Source organism: Glycine soja, chromosome 5 (genome assembly GCF_004193775.1).
Source record: "Glycine soja cultivar W05 chromosome 5, ASM419377v2, whole genome shotgun sequence".
NCBI lineage: Eukaryota > Viridiplantae > Streptophyta > Magnoliopsida > Fabales > Fabaceae > Glycine > Glycine soja.
The window spans coordinates 5,350,888-5,370,099 of record NC_041006.1 but is presented as its reverse complement, the minus strand read 5'-3'; the positions used below and the strand labels follow the sequence as shown (position 1 = coordinate 5,370,099).

The following is a 19,212-nucleotide window of genomic DNA, read 5'->3' as shown; positions in this document are numbered from 1 at the left end:
TTGTGATTGAAAAATTTCCAATAGCGGATACATTGTTATAATGTTTATTTTGATACACGAGTAGAATGTTTATTTTGGAAAATTTTTATTGTGACAACGGTTGGTAGTGACAAAATCAAGTTGAGTTTCATTTTTTTAAAAAATAAACTTAACATTTTTGTTTAAGTCTCATATTTTGAATAAGATACTGTCACATTAAAAATTTTAAAGAGCAACAGATGCTTATTAACCAATATTATGTTTATTATTATATTTGTTCTAACTTATACTTGTTACTTTTTTTAAGTGTTTATTATAATGTTATACTTGCAATGATAAAAATAAAAGAAGGAAAAGATTAAGATTAAATTATATTTTACCCTTAAATGAAACAAAAGTTGGAATCAGACAAATTAGTCAAGTGAAAACTTATTGACATTTTGGTTCAGTAAAAACTTATTTTTTTGTGACATTTTCGTCCATTTGTGTCACATAGGCTTTGTCATTAATAGTAATGAACAGAAATTACAAATAGATAGATTTGTTGTACTTTTTTCATTTTCGAGAATTAAAATTTGAATTTTTATCTTTTGATAACGAATTTGTTAACACTTTACACATCCAAGAATAAAAATAACTATTTTTTTATATTTTTTTACTAGGGTAGTGTTACGAAGTCATGACAAATTTCTGTTATGAAATACAAACACATAACAAGTAAATATTTTCTTTCCAACATGATTAAATAATTAAGAGACACCATGGTTATATTTTTTGGTGACCAACGTGTGAAAGACCCCCAAAAAGCTAATCAATTAAAACCACGTGGGAAAGTTACAACGGCAACATCGGCCAAAAGAGGCCAAGTAATGAAACTAGGAACAATGTAATAAATTCTATCTAAAGAATATAAAGAAACAACATTTTTAGACAAGACATCCTACCACCTGATTAGCTCCCCTAAAAATATATTTCCAGGAGAATCTATCACCATTAGCTTCAAAAGCCTTAATTCTATTAACCAAAGAGAAGCAATCATGCTGATTGTTGTAATCATTGATCAACAAAGAAACAACTATTTGAGAATCTAACTCAATGAATAAGATTTTAAAGTCTCTTCCCCGTGACATATGCACGCTAATAAAGATGGCCCAAAGTTCAGCCTTGAGAATCAAACATCTGCCTATGTTTTGACTGAAAGCAGAAATCATAACCCCATGATGATTATGTAAAATTCCCCCACAACCTGCTCTGCTAGCAGGATCCACAATAGCATCACAATTAAGTTTAAACATACTCATTGGAAGACAAACCTAGCATATAGGATTCGAAGAAGTTCAAGAAACCACCCAACTTTAAACCACAAGTTGAAGATAAACATAGTGTATAATTAAATGTTATTAACTTTTTTATAAATTAATATATATATTTATATATATGATATGTACAAAATATTTGAGATCATGAATAGAAAAATGTTAGCAATACTCTAGCTGATATATTTTTTCGAACACATCCTATCTTATTAGATGAAATTTTTTGAAAATTACAAAAATTGTGGGCCCCAGATTTTAATGACTCTCTTTTGTAATTTTATAATTTTTAATAAATTTTAACCAATCATAAAATTTGTGTTAAGAACTTAAAAAGTGTGTTGCTAACACTTATCTTATGAATATTTGGTAGTTCTAGACTACTTAATAAACTTATAGATTTAGTACTCATAATATACTTGGGTTTCTTCAAAAAACAATGGGTTGGATCAACTATTCAATCAAATGATATTGAGCATGTTTCTCATCCCTCAAGAAACAAGTGGACCATTTTATTTTCAAAATTGTGTTCATTTATATGTGGCAATTTTTCCAACATTTCTTCGTTAGTTAGGGGAAGAATATGCACATATTGGATTTTTGAAGGTACACATCAAGAAATAATAGAAGTTATAAAGAGAAAGTATGAGTTATAAGATTAACTTGGGAGAAGTGGAAAGTGAGATGGTGAGTTTGAATTTCTCTCACTAATAAATTAAAAACTAACATTTGTCAATAAAAAAAAAGTCAAGATGGATTTGGTTTGACAATGTGTGGTTAGTAAACAAGGGTCAATTTTTTAGCTAGGTACATAATGTATCATCAAATATTCAATGACTTCGCGAGATCTAGTTTTATTGAAGTAACAAATTCTAGCCAACATAAAGGATTTTATGATAAATGGACAAGTATTGTTCACGACAACTTAATATGATGATATACTAGGCGAGGCAAAGCCCACAACTATGACATGCATGATACATGATGAATTTAGATTACTTCCCATTTTGCATTGATATAGTTCTTTGTATGTAATCCATACCACTACAAGAATTTGGTCAATGTGTGTTTAAAAGGAATGAACCATTCCCTTACATGATTTGCAAACCCTAGATCCCAAATAGAACCCTGATCAATTATGTTGACCTTCATCTTCATTTTGAACACCTATAGTGTGTTCGGATGGAGCAATTCAGCAAGAAAATTTATTTTTTCAAAGAATTTAAAAGGATTCATGATAAGGTTGTGTCATCATTACCAAAGCTTAATAAATATGTATATAATCAAGAAAACAACTCAAACATGGATGACACAATTCAAACCCAAATTGACAACTAATCCCATATGAATCGACAAAACGCATGTCATGCATGTAACACCATTTAAGTTGAGGCTTGAAAAAATGGAACTTGACTTCATTAGTTGGGGAAAACATGACCCTAACCCCGATTAAAGTAAGTTTTCCCTATCAAAGTCAATTTCCACAACAATGTCATTCACTTACTCTCGTTTGTTGATGGCATCATGGATATACCTCTGCCCATAATCTAGAAGTCATTGAATATTGAAAAATATGACGGTAAATCAGATCTGGACAAACATTTGGACGCATTTACCACTCAGGTAAACTTATATTCAAACGATAACGTCGTGTTGTGCAAGGTCTTCCCCACCTCCCTCAAGGGACCAACTCTAATGTGGTACAAATTCTTACCCCCACGATCTATCGATTCATTCACAACCTTAGCCCAACAATGCAACCAATCATCCTCATCACACAACATCTGTAGCTTTGGTCAATCTACGCCAAGCTAATGATGAATCTTTGTGGTCATTCATGGAGAGATACAAGACCATCTCCGTCAAAATTAGAGATCTTAACCTTGGTGTCACGTTGTATTCCATGATCACAACACTAAAACCTGGGTTGTTTGTTGGCAACCTCTGTTGGAAGCAACCCAAAGATTTGGACAAACTTAGAGCGAGAGCGGCAGGATATATCCAAATGGAGGACTTGTTTGTTTTCCGCAACCAAATATGTTCTAAAGGGTCATCTCTAGGACCTGGAATGCAACTCACTTAAGGCCTTACTACAGTTAAAATGGGTAGTGTACTCTTTTTCCTACTTCAGTATTTTTCCCACTTGTAAAAAAAAGGGTTTTGTTTAAGAGGTTTTAACGAGGCACACCTAAGTATCCATGTAAAAGGATGACCCCTTATGAACTAAATCATCAATGAAATCCTTTTACACTATACATTGCCCAAATTATATGTTTGTTCATCTATTTTGTTATCCGCTAGCCTATTTAATAGTATGTGTCGAGATTAGTTAATAATGACCAAAGGTCGAATCCGAACCTCAGTTTTTTCAAGCACTTCTCAAGAGCTCAAATCCAAACCTCAGCTTTTTCAACCACTTCTCAAGAGGTCAAATCCGAACCTCAATTTTTCAAAGAAAACATTCACTAAGTATAAAACAATGATATATAAGGAAAATTAAAATTCATCTTAAACTCACGTAACATATCTACCCGATTTATTCAACTCAGCAATAACCATCATGCGAGTCTGGTGGGCTTATGTATCGTATAACCCATGAACTCGACAGATGATCAAAAGACTAGGGTCTCCATCATGGTCAGACGACACATGAAACTCTATAATTCATAATGAACACAAAGCTTGGGAAGCTTATGTATCGTACAACCCATGAACTCGGTAGTTACTCGACTAGTGGTGACCACTAGCTCCTCACAATCACACATGACGCTTTGAGGATCAGTTAGCCAGTGTAACCTTCTCAAGGTCAAACGTGTATATATAGACCCAAAAAAACACAACAAGGTACGTTTTAATCATATCATACACAGATACATAAACACCTCGGACCCAACTGACTTGATCGTCAGAGTCCTTTTTGCGGATACTTCCCCCAACACCGGGTTAGGAGATCAGAGATTTTGCTGAGACAAGGAACAAAAGGAGAATGGTAGACAACTCATCGAAACTCGGCCACAGCTCACCAGAACTTAGTTGAAACAATACTTAATAATCAAATCTATAATTAGATAAGGCATTATTCTACTAGCCACCCCTATAATATTCTACACTAGAATGTTTATCACAAAAATATCTAATAATAAAAATAGGAACACCCTAAACCCCTAATTCAAGATCCTAAAGTTTCATATCAATGTTGTCTTAAGGCCTAGGAACCTGAACACAAGCATAGTCACCCCTTAATTTATGCATATTTTCCATCATAATCAGATCTTCTGAGGTAGGGCCACTACTACCATCATTGTAACATCCCGAACGAATCACACCAGAATGAAAAGGATCCAAGACTGTGTAGGTATATGATTGTACAATTAAGGATGATTTAAAAGAATTAATTGATTTTACCTATGCCAGTAAGATGCATCTACTTTTCTGTAAACTATCACTTAAGAACTTCACAATTAAGGATGCTTGACTTAGAGTTGTTATGAGATAAGTGACCTTCTAGGAAATTTCCCAAAAAGCTTATGAGTTCTGACTAACAAGGATGTTGAGTAAAATGTCACTAAGTGAAGTGTCACAGAGTATGTATAATGTATTATATACATTTATTTTGAATTATCTCTAATAGATTATCAGACTGATCTCTATACAAATAAAACAACATATCAAGTACATTAAAAACGTGGATATAATCGGATGGTCAAAATTTTCTTTGCAAAGGAGAAGACGCGAGTTCAAATCTTGTTATTCGTCCCTACTTAGTTATTTAGTTATGTATTTAATAGTCATACTAAGAAAAATGCTATAGAATTGATTGTGTATAATGCCCATTTTTATTTATTTAGTGAACTCTTATTTTTATCAAATTCAAATTGTTGTAGAGACAGGATTTGAACCTCCAACCTCAAGGTTATGAGCCTTGCAAGCTACCAAGTTGCTCTACTTTGTGATAAATAAAAGAATTGATAACTAAAGAACAAAAATAAAGATGAAATGTGTCCCTTTACCATATCAGCACAAATAGAATAAACCATTTATACATAATGGTAAAGGAACCCTCCTATGATTGCTAATAATAAGAATAATTAATAAAAATGATTAAAAAAATGAAGAGAATTTGGAATCATTATCTTTTCAACACTTGAGACCATTGCCCTTAAGAGGGTCACCATGCACACTAGGATAAGACATTTTCAAATAAAAAATCAACTATGAATACTAATAAGTGGTTGGTCCCAAGAATAATGAGACCAATTTCCTTAAACATATGGTTAAAAGGTTGAATCCTGTCTAATGTATATGGAGAAAATCTTATTGGGAGGAAATAATTCACTTATAAGTATCACATATCTTCCAAAAGAAATTAACACTGATCAATAGAGATACTCTTTTACAACTTATTTGGTAGAGAGAAATTAGAAGGAAAAAGAAAGATGAAAATGATGTTTGGAAGATGAAAAATAAGGTTAAAATAATTTTAATTTTTATATAATATTTATTCATCTTTCTATACTCTCAACATCTCAAATAAGGTGAAAGAACGACTTAAATCACCTATTAAATTGTTTAATTTAATTTAATGAATTTCTATGGAATTGAATTATGTGCTGGCATTTTTGTTCTAGTAAAGATTTCCATTATTGGCTTTTTTCTTCTCTAATGGGGAGTTGAATATCGATATCAATATGGGCTGTTAATGCTTTAGACATCTCTTTTGTTAGACTTAAGTTTCTTTAGGCATTTTTGTTCTAGTAAAGATTTCCATTAGCAGCTTGATTGAGTATTTTTTATTAACCGACAAATATATTCACCAATAAGTCTTGAATTGAACGCGTGAATGTTTCAAACTTCAAATATCAACACGAAGTACCAACCTTAGAAGTCAGAACACGGATTTCTAGTCTCAAATGGAGTAAAGAATCAATTCAAATAACGTATTTTAGTTTTTGTAATTACTGAAAAAGACATTTTTGTTTATAAGAATCAATTTTGGCGTATATCGGTTAATTTGATTAGTAACGTTAAAAACTAAATTAAATGATAATTGCCAACTTTAAGAATCTAATTAATAATGATTGAAAAAATTAAGAATTATATTAAATAATTTGATATAATAATATAGTATCAAGGGAAAATTCATTGATAATGTTAATTTTTTTCACTAATTAAATTTTATTTTTTAATATTGAGAACCAAATTAATTGATAGTATTAATTCTAAAAAAAACAAAATCCTATGCATCAATTATAGAAACCGATTTGGTGTTTTATTCATATAAATGCAAATACTTTTTTTTAGAGATATAAACACAAATACTAGTATTTCTTAAAGAAACTACTAGCATATTATACTCTCTATTTGAATATTTTAATTGAAACAAGAAAAATAAAATTAAAGAGCCACAAATCATCCCAACAAATTCGTCTAATTGGTAAGTACTCTTATCATACATTTGATACTTGACAAATTTTTAGTTTCTCAGGAATCTTAAGTTAGAAATGTTAGTTTTTCTTATTTGATTTAATTTTTTTAAAAATAACATATCAAGAAACAATGTTTTTTAGGAATTTTTTTACCGAATTTTCTGAGTTAAAAAATAAGTTTAATTAGGTAAAATATTACATTATTTTTTATTAAATCATTTCATGAGATAATTAATTAAAAGTTGTGGTAAATATTAGGAATAGTGATTTTCAAGCGTAAAAAAATTCCAATGATACCAAACATTCTCGAAGGTGGGTGTTTGGATTAACATGATCTAAGTTTGACCAAGTTTTCTAATCAAGATGCACCAATAGTAACTAAAATTTGGCTATGTGATTCACGTTTGAATTAGGTGAATGTGAATATTATAATATGTGAACGTGAATCCAAAAACATTATTACTTGTTAGTATATATGGGTTAAAGAACTCAAAATAGTTTTTTTTAATATTAAAAATCACATTAAAAATGCATTGAACATTATAATAGATATGCATTAATGATAATTTTTAATATTTCTTTTCACTTTTACTTCTTAATGCTATTAGGTTATATTAACATTTCTCTTTTTTTTAAGAGAAGCATTTAATGGAATTTAATCCTGATTATTAGCATTAACTGTTAAATTTTTTTATTCTAATCGTGATTTTGTTCGTCTAAAAACGTGTGAATTCAGTTTCAACTTACATTTGTACATACAGGGATACAAGGTTAACTAGGTTTTTAATCTTTAATTTTCTTCATATTATAATTTCTGTCCCTTAAAATATTTTTATCAATTTTTAATCCTTCATTAATTTTTCCTTATTATTTTTAGTTCTTCTAACATTTTTTTGTCCATTTCTAATTTTTAATTTATATTTATTATTCAAAAATAGTCTCAAATATAAAATAAATAGTGAACTAAAAATTAACAAAAAGACTAATTTTGAACAGTAAAATTAAATAAGAAACTAAAAATAAATAACTTTTTAGAAGGATTAAAATTACTAAAAAAAAAAAATTAACAAAAGACTAAAAGTTACATAAATTTTTTTAAGGAAGTAAAAATTAAAATCTAAAAAAATTGAGAGGCTAAAAGTTAATTGATATGTATATAATTATTTTTTTACTCAATTATATACAATTACTAAATAACTAAATACTGGCATACCGTCGTTAAGAAAATACTACCTACCCAGCCAACCCTTTGTTTGTATTTTAGTAATATTGATTTTCGTAAAATAAATTAGGATAAAATATATTTAAAAATTCCCACAAAACATCAATTTACTATCATGGAATTATCACTAAAGATTAGAAAAAAATATATTTTATTTTTACAGAGATTAAATTAATATATTTTTTTATAAAAAAAAAATTAATACTTTTTAAATCTTGTGGGAAGCAAAACATATTTAAAAAAAAAAAACTATTATTCCATTTGTTTATTTAAAATGAAAAAAATAGGAACTATTGGGTTTAGTACTAGCAGCAAATGGCATGGGTACTTTCCTCTTTGAAGTTTGAAGTGGTTTGGTGCAATTCTTCCTTCAGCTCTTGTTTAGTCCAAAACCGCTCTTCTTCCCTTCCTTCCACAGACCACAGTATTAGCCTCAACACACGCTCTATCTATTATAAAATCCACCCTCTTCTTCCCTTGTCTGCAACAACAATAACAATCTTCATCATGCACAAGAGCTCTTCAGATTCCACGTTGGGCCCGGGTGGCCTGGACCTCTCCCAGGCCTTCTTCAGGCCCATAAACAACGCCGCCCCTCCCTCCCCGACCAAGCGCCACAACAAGATCTCCGTCATCGGCGCCGGCAACGTGGGAATGGCCATCGCGCAGACCATCCTCACTCAGGACCTCACCGACGAGCTCGTCCTCGTCGACACCAACTCCGACAAGCTCCGCGGCGAGATGCTCGACCTCCAGCACGCCGCCGCCTTCCTCCCCCGCACCAAGATCCACGCCTCCGCCGACTCCTCCGTCACCGCCGGCTCCGACCTCTGCATCGTCACCGCCGGCGCCCGCCAGATCTCCGGCGAGTCACGCCTCAACCTCCTCCAGAGGAACCTCTCCCTCTTCCGCGCCATTATTCCCCCTCTCGTCCGTTACTCCCCCGACACAACTCTCCTCATCGTTTCCAACCCCGTCGACGTCCTCACCTACGTCGCGTGGAAGCTCTCCGGCTTCCCCTCCAACCGCGTCATCGGCTCCGGCACCAACTTGGACTCTTCCCGCTTCCGTTTCCTCATCGCCGATCACCTTGACGTCAACGCCCAGGACGTACAGGTCAATCAATGCCACTTCCCCTTTTTCCTTTTCTTTAAATTATAAAATGTGGACTAATATATTAAATTAGTATTTTAGTATTAAAATTAAAAATTCTATGGGATTGATACAAATTGTTTAGTGCATGTTTGCTTATTATGTTTGAGGCAAAAAAAAAAATTCTTCCAACTATCAAAATCTTGATTTTGCATTCATTTTGTTTTTATATTGGAATGCGTATTGTAGTATTTTCAACTTCAATCTAAACATGCAATTAAGCTTAAGAGTGCTATATTTTTAGCATTATTGTCTCACTTGTTAATTATGAAATTCTTAATTCAAATCATGAACCAGGAATTCTAGCCTAATTAGTTCAAAAATGTGAGTGAATTATTATAAAATTTTGTATCTTCAAATTAGGGATTAATATTAGTATTGGTATTCAAATTATGAAATTACGATAGACAAGTAGGATCTGAATTAATTAATTGGTACGTGGGTATGGGTTCTTCTTACTTAATCAGTCTTAATTTCATTGTTGGTCCAACATTATGGTTTGAACAGAATTTTCTCCTGTCAAATATGTATATGTTTGAGAAACCGTTAGGGGTGGTCGAAACGGCGTTTCCCAATGGATCAAGAACCTATCTTATGTGTTCGTCCGTTTGATTGGCATGGAGACGTGTGTCACCGCACAATGGACGTGAGCTCAAACATACTCTATAAAATTCAAATCATGAAATTACCATTTGAAATTATGAATGTAGGATATGGTTTAATTTTGTGCATACTATGGAAATCCTATAGAATGATAGAAAGTTGTGAATGCAGGCATATATAGTAGGGGAGCATGGGGATAGTTCGGTGGCGTTATGGTCTAGCATTAGCATTGGGGGTGTTCCGGTTCTGAGCTTTTTGGAGAATCAACAGATTGTGTATGAGAAAGAGACGTTGGAGAACATACACAAGTCAGTGATAGACAGTGCGTATGAAGTGATCAAGCTGAAAGGGTACACTTCATGGGCCATTGGGTACTCTGTGGCTAACCTGGCCCGGTCCTTTATCAGGAACCAGAGGAAGATCCACCCTGTGTCTGTTCTGGCTAAAGGCTTTTATGGGATCGATGGAGAAGTGTTCCTGAGTTTGCCTGCAATGATTGGTAGAGGAGGGATACTGGGTGTGACCAATGTGCACTTGAATGAAGAGGAGACACAGAGGCTTAGAGATTCGGCCAAGACCATTCTCGAAGTACAGACTCAGTTGGGTATTTGAATTTTCTGTGATGGGTACTGCTTTTTTTTTTTCCTTTAATTTTCTTTTGTTCTTCCCACCAGCATGATGTGGTTTGGCCTAAATTATTAGTAGTACTTGCTACTGTTAGTGTTAGTTCCTGCCCTCTTCTTGCAGTGCAAGTGTTTTTGTTGCGTCAAGTGCTGGCTGGATCTCGTGAGATGTGTTTTGTTTCCTGTATGGTTTTAATTAGCCAAGTAAAATTTCATATTTCTGTAGTTGCCGTGTTTTGTGCCTCTATTCAGTCAATTACGGAAAAAGATCTTCATTTCTTTTTCTTTCCATTTCTATGATTTTAGAAAAAATAATGATACTCTCCTATTAATGTGTATCATGCCAGTTTCATTTATTTGTCCAAAATTTGAGTAATGGAAGAAACAGAGAGGATCTTAACCCGTGAATGACTCAATGGTAATGCGGCACATCGAATAGGTGCACAAGCATGCAATTTAGCCCCCCTCTTTCTCTCTTTTACATAGAAGTATTAGTTATTTCCTCTATGTCTTTATCTGTCCATTTAATACATAAATTAAGAAATGTAATTAATGTTTTTATTTATATTAAATTTATTTTCAACTTTTTATATTATTTTTATAATAATTTCTTTATTTATGATAAGCATATTACGTTTGTAAAATTGAGATAAAGATATAATTGAAAAATAATAATTAATCTTATCTTGGACATTTAAGTAAATAAATATATAAATATGAAATATTCTTTCATTGTTTTATTTTTTACATTTTAATTAAGTAAATTATTTTTTGATAGTAAATAAAATAAATATGTTAGATTTAAGGTTTAATTGAATCAAAATAAAAGAAATTAAATGTATGCAAAATTAAAAATTAGCCAAATTATTTTATGTGACCTTTGCTAAATACTTAGCGCAAATAAAATTAGAATCATAAAGTTAAGTTATTACAATGCAAGATACACAAAATGCTATTATGTGTGAATAATCATATCTCTATATTTTTGGATAATGATTTTGTAAGAAAAAAAAATCATTTCCATTGATCTTCCTTTTCAATTTATACAGTTTTAATCAATTTCATCAGTCCACAATACCTAAATTTAATTTGGATTCTTTTTAATGATTTGGAGAATTATTATGCATGTGCATAAGACACTATAAATCAATTAAAATAGAGAATAGGTCGACATATATTGTACAATAACAAAATATAAAAATTTCCTACACAAGCTTTCACTTTTTTTTTTTGTGTAAAATTGAATTGATTATTTTTTTCCTCCTTGGAAATATTTGTTTTTTAAAAATGATTTTTTGTGGAGATAAACTATGCATATTTTATTTAGTATTTTGAGTATGTTTGCATAGGAGTTAGATTCAACACAACTGGTGCTTAAGGAAAAGCTTTCCTCACGTTACTTTGGCGTATTTTCCTCGAAAAATTAAATTTTTCCGTTGAACAGTAGTGGTTTGAGTGTGTTTTCAAACACACCTTTCATGGTTGAATATGTGACTGTGGATATAGGCCTGTATGAGCCGCATTTTAAGAGCAAAACTTTCTGTACCTCCATATTTTGCTTCCTGCATTCTATTGAATTGCAGAAAGTCCTATCCATAATGTAATTATATGTAATTGTAGTGGTGTACAAGAAGTAAATTATGGAGACTCGGAAAGCAACAGTGGGAGGAAAGCCCACTATTGAATCTACCACTTTCTGAAAAAGTCCATTCTGAAATGAAAATTTATATTTTGGAAGGGATATTTTAGAATATAACGGGAGGTGCAGGGTAAAAAAGGAGAGGTGCAAGAAATAAAATAAAACGAAGATCCAGTCCAGTTGACAATTGATTCACCAATATTACAAAGCCCAATTAGTAAAAAACTGAAGGAGAAAACAATAAAAAAAAAACTAAAACGAAGTCGTGTCATCAGTGAGTGACAGTAACATCAGGTTGTGATTTGTGAAGGAAGAAAGGGAAGAAAGAAGAATCAGGAGAAGGAAATAATAGTCAACCATGGCAGGGAGATTGACTAACGCAGCATCGAGGATCTTGGGCGGAAACGGCGTCGTTTATCGATCCGTAGCTTCCTCTCTTCGGCTCCGCTCCGGCATGGGCCTCCCCGTCGGCAAACACTACGTTCCCGACAAACCCGTATGTTTCTCTTAACTTATCACATTCGATTTTTTATTTTTTTATAAAACCCTAAAAATCAACGTCTCTTAGCTTCCCATGAATGAAGAACTCTTGTGGGACAATGGCACTGCATTTCCAGAACCGTGCATAGATCGTATTGCTGACACTGTCGGAAAGGTAACTTTTTTTTTTCGAATGTAAAATTTAGGATAATATTAATGCGTGAAATAAATTATTCTTACTTTTTTTTATTTTGAAACCAGTATGAAGCATTGGCCTGGCTATGTGGGGGATTGAGTTTTTTCGCGTCTCTGGGATTGTTGGCTGTGTGGAATGACAAAGCCTCCAAGATACCATTTGTGAGTCTTCTACTTTAACAAATTTCTCCTGCATAGTTCCTGTGAATTTATGCTTGTTGTAGACTTTGATTTGGTTCTATTTAGCTATTTATAGTGCCTTTAGGATGTTTGCTGATTCCAATTCTATGATAATTTTTGTTCATCATATGTTTTATGGAAAATTGAGCGTTGTCAACATTGATGAGTATTAATGTTGGAAGTGTATTAAGTTTGATTGGATTTGGATGCCATCGTTCTCATTCCCTGCTTAGGTGATTTGAGCTGTTGTGTACTTTTTACTTTAGATTCTTTTGAGCCTACTGCTAATACTTATAAATCTCAGACAACTGTGCATGCTATAGTGGCTTGCTTGCTGTGTTGAATGTTTTAGACACAAAACAAATAATTTATACTATACATATCCCAATGCTAAAAAAATAAAGAATTATGACATTATCTAACGTTAAAGACATTCAAAATAATAAAAAGTCATATCCTAAATGGACTGTCACCATAAAAATGGAAGATGATGGAATTAATTGAAATAAAAAACAGAACTAGAGAAGGAACCAAAGTCTAGTCTCTAGATAAGGGTCAGATTCATTATGGGTCTATCATAGGCAGCCTTACCTTGATGTCATAATGAGCCAAAATTATTTTGTCACTTCTACTTCCAAATAACAATGCAATCACCAAGGTACCTTACAAACATGGGAGAAATGCGGTAGTTAGAAGCAGAGGGAACCCGGAAGTTGGGGGAATCACCGCACCCAGTCCTCCCAGCACTTGAGTTGCAGCTTTAAAGTACTGAGATTCATTTGGCAGTTATAAATCTAAAGTCCAGACTTCCAGTTGAGCTCATTGCAATTCGTATCAGCCAATGGCTTAGATTTTTCTTTTTCTTTTTTTCTGTGTTTAATTTCCGTTGCTCTCTGGTATAGATGGAGGATTGATTTTTGTGGGTTATCATTGGATTTGGGCTGGGTTATTGCCAGATTTGGTGCATCGGATCTCATGATTGCACTGAGTTTGAGCATGCAAACCATCCATGTTTGCAGATCGAATTTTGAGATTCAAGCTTGCAGAACAATGAGAACATGCAGAATCACATGTTTGTATTTTGATAATCATGATGACATCGTATATCATAATTTGAACCTAGCATCAGACTGAAGATATTATTGGATGTTTAAAATTAAAGAAAGCCTTTATTAACCTGTGTGCTTTCAGATAACAGGATATGATTTTGTTGGATGTTTTAAAATTGAAGAAAGCCTTTATTGTTACTTGTGTGCTTTCAGATGATGGGATAATGTTTCCCATTATTCATTCTCACTTTTAAATAGTATAGCGGCAACTACTTCCAGAACCATATATTAGGAGTACAACTTTCATAATTCATATAGCTGAGTTCAAAAAACTTGCAATCTAGCTGCTAATGGAAATCAAATTCCCTCTGTAGATTTACAACTAATCTATGTTCTCATTATATCCAATATTCTTGTCATGTATGATTCTATAGAAATAGTCTGGCTTCTCACCTAGTTCGTCACGGCTATTCTTAATTTTGCCTGAAGCTAAATGTGAACATAATTTCTTGTTTGGTTGAAAGAAAAATACAGTTTGTTTGCTAGAGTTGGGTATGGTCATGGTCTATGGACTAATGGAGGTTTCTGTTGTCCTGCATGTGTCCTTGTTATAGTCCATGTATCCTGATTGCACTCTTGCTTGTAATAGTAGCAACCTTTTCTTTGATATTTTCCTCTTTTGAAGCTTCATATATAATGCTATTTTCCAGCTCAGCTGTTTAGTACTTCGTATGTTGATTGATTTCTGTTATTTTCTTTGTATCAGACACCCAAAGTATATCCATATGACAATCTGCGAGTGGAGCTTGGTGGTGAACCATAGGTAGATCCAAGGCAATGATAGGATGGGAAGTTCTTATTTGATGTATTTTTCTTTTTACGTTTATTTGTACTTTTGTGTAGTTCAAAATAAGGGATCGTGGAGGACTTGCTGAAACCATCTAAAGGAATGGAAGAGCCGTATCTGGTTGTTCTTTTGACCATTCTCATGCTTATGGTGACTATTGTGAGGAGTGAGCCAGTATTATGCTCATCATGTGTTTGGATATGCATTATGAAATTGATTTTGAATCAATATGATTTTATAAAATTGATGTTAATATACTCAATCACTGATTTGGCAGTGACAGTCAAAAATACACAATTGTCATTCAGGTCTCACCTGACGAAACACAAATTAAAGTTAACAAATAAACTTAATTTATGACTTTCAACTTCCTCTACCAGTCACTCCAACGAACCCTAAAAGGTTTTAAAAGTAACCATTACAATTCACAAGTAATAATCACAAGTCCTGTTTTAAAGATAAACCGAGTTGTTAAAAGTGGTTTATCAGAATACAGTGAGAGCTTTAGCTTAATTAGCGATTTGCAAGGGGAAAGGAAATCACTATCTCAAACTATAAACCATCCGGTGACAATTTCTTCCTAAATCACTTGAAGGGCATAAGATAAGGATATTGCCATCTTCAGTTTCAGCAACATTTACCTTCGGAAAAACCATTCTTGAGAATGCCAGTGAGGAGGGGAGTAGGGCAGCTATCAGTAAAATAGAACTCCACCTTTATCCAACTGTGGCTTCATTTATCAAATGGGAATCAAAAGAATACCAGTGAGGGTTCTTGAGATGGTTGGGTTGGGTTTTGAAAGGAAAGAGCAAAGATGAGAAGAAAAAAAACATTTGCACAAGAGAAAATTGATTTTAGATTGATGCAAAAGCTACTCTAATTAGCTTCAGATTGAACTTGCATTTCCCTTTTTTGACTCGCATGAAATCTGCCTCCAAACATCTCTAGAATGCTGAAATTGCATTTGTGATGTTTAAGACTCAAGTTTGAGTTTTAACAGTTCTAAACGTGGAGAGAAACACACTTTTCTGTATTCTGTATGGAGTTAAGAGTAAAACATCTCCCTCCCCTGGAACAACTATTTTTGGGTTGTTGCTTCCTGCACCTCAAACATTTATTCTTGTACCTTTTTGGAATGTTTGCTTTTTTACCGGCCATTCTGGAAGCCAAGAGGTGTAACCAATCCAGAATGTAATTTTACATTTTGGATTGTCCAATCTAGAAGCCAAAAAAGGGTGAAGGAAGTAATTTTTTGAAGCAGGAAGCAACAACCCTATTTTTGTCGTGATGATTTTTAAAACCCAAACCATCTTTGATGGAACCTAGCTGTAGCACAAGTCAAACATGCCGGGACGGTTGGGTTTTTCATTTCGGCATTCTCTGTTGGGCTAGCATGATTGGGCTTTTCTTCTTATAACATCGGGCTCAACTGAGGTTATGGGGATTAGATTATAGCTCTTTAAAGAAGTGGTGGTAATCTTGCATAATCATTTTTTCATACCTTACACATACATTTTAACCTAAAACGAATACGCACTTCAATAACTTTTAATAATTTAAAATTAATTTTATCAAAATTTAAAACAAATAAACCCAAATAATTTATCCTCCGACAATCTGGTAAATGAAGAGATGGAGAAGATCAGGACAAGTTTGAAAAGAATTTTAGAAGGTCACATAATGCTGCTAACATTGTTTATGATCAAACAAGATGGATTAAAGTGTGATAGATACCTTGTGCGTATGGTTGAGTTGAAAATAAAACTAAGTGAACCTTTTAACACGGATCTACTGGTATGGGTTTGGTTATAATGAGACATAATGGGCAAGGGTTTGCTGGTTCCATCAATAAATTACGCTACATGCATATTATTGTTTATAGATAATATCACTATAAATTATATGATTAATTGAGTCTATTTGAGTACAATCAAACAACTGGCAAAACATTAATAATGATACACCTAAGATTTTTTCCCCCACTGAATCAATACTATTAAACAAATTAATATTCCCGACAACACATGCAAATTTTACTTTTGAGAGATTTTTCAAAAATTGTCGTATACGCTTGTCATACAGTTTCTTGTCTGTTGTCTAAATAGAATTCCACAATTGAGTTTGAAAGTGTCTTCTTCTTACAAATGCTTAAATGAAATGCAATATCCCCGGATCGGAGCACCAACCCATATGCTGAGACTGATATTGTTATAAGAACCTTTAGGTTTTTTGGGTGAAAGGGCATAAGAGCTTATCTATTGGGTGAAGTGAACTAATCTTTTATCAAAAGTAAAAAAACTAATATCTCAAGTACCGAGATATATTTAAAAAATTAACCTCTTTTAATGAATATTTTTAAAAAAATATGAACTTAAAGATCAAATTCTGGTTCATATGTTTAAGTTTCTTTTAGAAAAACTCATTGAAAGAAACTAAAATCATGGCCATAATTAGAAAATTTAAAGCCTCGGGTGAAATTTATATTTAATCTTTCATTTAATATAACTTGTTAATTTTTTATTCCTTTTATCGAATAGAAAATTATTGGTCCAAGATTTATAATGAAGTATTCATAATTTTACTAAAATTGTATTAAAAGGAAAATTCATTCAATTTACTATTTAACATAATTAATATAAAATAAGATTTGAGACGTAATTTAATTTTAAAAAAACTACTTTGAATAATAATAATAATAATAATAATAATAATAATAATAATAATAATAATAATAATAATTACAAGTTTTATTAATAATAATTTAGAAGCAATACATTATTTGAAAAAGAATATAACATTTTGATATAATTTAATTAATATAATATGAATTTCTTTTATTCCTACTTCTTGTAATATCTTTGTTTCTTAAAAATAATACATTTTTTTTCTTTTCTATTCATCCTCGTTCAAATTTTTTTAATTATTCAATTAAGACAATCTTAAAGATTGTGTAGTCTTACTAATTTAAATATTACAAAAATAATATATCATATTATAATAAAATTTATCACCTAATAATTTAATAAATAATATTGTAATTTATATATATATATATATATATATATATATATATATATATATATATATATATATATATCAAAATTTTAATATAATTCGAGGCTTAAGACAACTGCCTCATTGATCTTGTAGTTGTAATGACCCTGTCTAAATATAATATTTTTTTTAATAATTTTTATAAAAAAAACTTTAATTTTTATTTTGTCAAGAGATAAAAACCACTGCCAAATTAATGAGCAAATTCTATATTTTCTTTTATGGTTCTTGATCAACCACTTGCGCTTAATTCAGATTAGCTCCTACTTGTTGAGACGAGACAGGTCATATTCATGTCTTATATGCTAATGAGGCTAATGCTATTGCTTGCCCTACTTGTTGAGACGAGATCTGATTTTATCAAGAAGTTCGGAGGAACTAGAAAGGGACTAGAAGAGTTGAATGTAATCTTATTTATTCAAATCTTTTGAAAATTGTGGCCAAGTCTGAGGTTTAAAATCAGAAGTGATCCTTATTAATTTGACAGAATGTTTGTTGGAGTAGTATTGAAATTTTCAGTTAGAGACATTTTTGAAAAGCAGAAAATACATTTACTTTTCTATAAATTAAAGGTTTTCAACGGCTAGCTGCTTTGCCCTTTCTGCCCTAGATAGATATTATTGATTGAGATCTTACTAATTAGTGAGTACTCTTACAATATTGGTTAAGAAATTAAAAAAAATATTTATAGTAGAAATAATAGGAAAACTTAAAAAAGGTTCTGGGTAACATAATTTTATGCATCTCAATAATTTTTTTTTCTTAACTAATGTCCGAAATTAAAGACACTAGTTAACATTTATCTATTGATTAACACTAGAGTTTCATCATAGTTGCATAGCTTGGAATGCTTATAATGGAAGAGAATGAATATATCACAATCATAATCAGCCCCAAAAAGTCAATATTATGATCTAATATTCAATATTTACGACCATAATATATACTTATTAAATTTAATATATCTGTGTCACAGCTTCTGCTATTTTCAATGACATTGGTCTCTTGGATCCACATTTTCAGAAGGAAGCAATTTGCCAAATATGATCACGGCTCATAACTTGATAATTGTGATTTTATTTGTTTTGATTCATCGCGGCCCCTCCTTCGTTCTGGATGAAGCTGGAACTGGAACCATTCTAAAACTTGTCCTCGACAATGAAAAAAAAAAACAGAGAATAACGTGTACTAATAATATTTTCTGACTTTTACCTTATCAAAATTTTATTATTAAATTATTTTTTTTCAAAAATATGCAATCTTTAGTTTTTGCTCACTCTTTATAATAAACACACTAAATACTTAATAACAATGATATTCAGTATAAAAGTTTAAAAAGAAAATACATGATAAAATGTAACAAAGTTTACTTTTCTCTTTTCATAAATGATTACATGGAAATTGCATTCATACGTAACCCTAACATTTAGCAATTTTCAATATCAAATAA

At 31.8% G+C, this 19,212-nt stretch overlaps 2 protein-coding genes across 2 annotated transcripts; both read left to right on the top strand.

Moving 5' to 3' along the window:
- The first annotated feature begins 8,224 nt into the window (after window positions 1-8,224).
- On the top strand, window positions 8,225-10,726 carry LOC114412155 (L-lactate dehydrogenase B-like). Its single transcript, XM_028375947.1, has 2 exons — window positions 8,225-9,056; window positions 9,867-10,726. The coding sequence occupies exons 1-2, from the start codon at window positions 8,256-8,258 to the stop codon at window positions 10,305-10,307; spliced, it is 1,242 nt and encodes a 413-aa protein (XP_028231748.1). The 5' UTR covers window positions 8,225-8,255; the 3' UTR covers window positions 10,308-10,726.
- Window positions 10,727-12,219: 1,493 nt separating this feature from the next.
- Window positions 12,220-14,970, top strand: LOC114412154 (NADH dehydrogenase [ubiquinone] 1 beta subcomplex subunit 8, mitochondrial). The gene is made up of 5 exons (XM_028375946.1): window positions 12,220-12,453; window positions 12,526-12,612; window positions 12,699-12,794; window positions 14,628-14,684; window positions 14,765-14,970. Exons 1-4 carry the CDS (start codon window positions 12,316-12,318, stop codon window positions 14,682-14,684), a joined length of 378 nt encoding a protein of 125 aa, XP_028231747.1. The 5' UTR covers window positions 12,220-12,315; the 3' UTR covers window positions 14,765-14,970.
- Window positions 14,971-19,212: the final 4,242 nt, after the last annotated feature.

Bases quoted from the DNA above. Each gene is read 5' to 3' on its own strand.
- LOC114412155 (XM_028375947.1), top strand. From the start codon at position 8,256: ATGGCATGGGTACTTTCCTCTTTGAAGTTTGAAGTGGTTTGGTGCAAT. The intron at 9,057-9,866 runs GTCAATCAATGC...TTGTGAATGCAG, and splicing joins TCAACGCCCAGGACGTACAG to GCATATATAGTAGGGGAGCA.
- LOC114412154 (XM_028375946.1), top strand. From the start codon at position 12,316: ATGGCAGGGAGATTGACTAACGCAGCATCGAGGATCTTGGGCGGAAAC. The intron at 12,454-12,525 runs GTATGTTTCTCT...AACGTCTCTTAG, and splicing joins ACTACGTTCCCGACAAACCC to CTTCCCATGAATGAAGAACT. The intron at 12,613-12,698 runs GTAACTTTTTTT...TTTTGAAACCAG, and splicing joins TTGCTGACACTGTCGGAAAG to TATGAAGCATTGGCCTGGCT.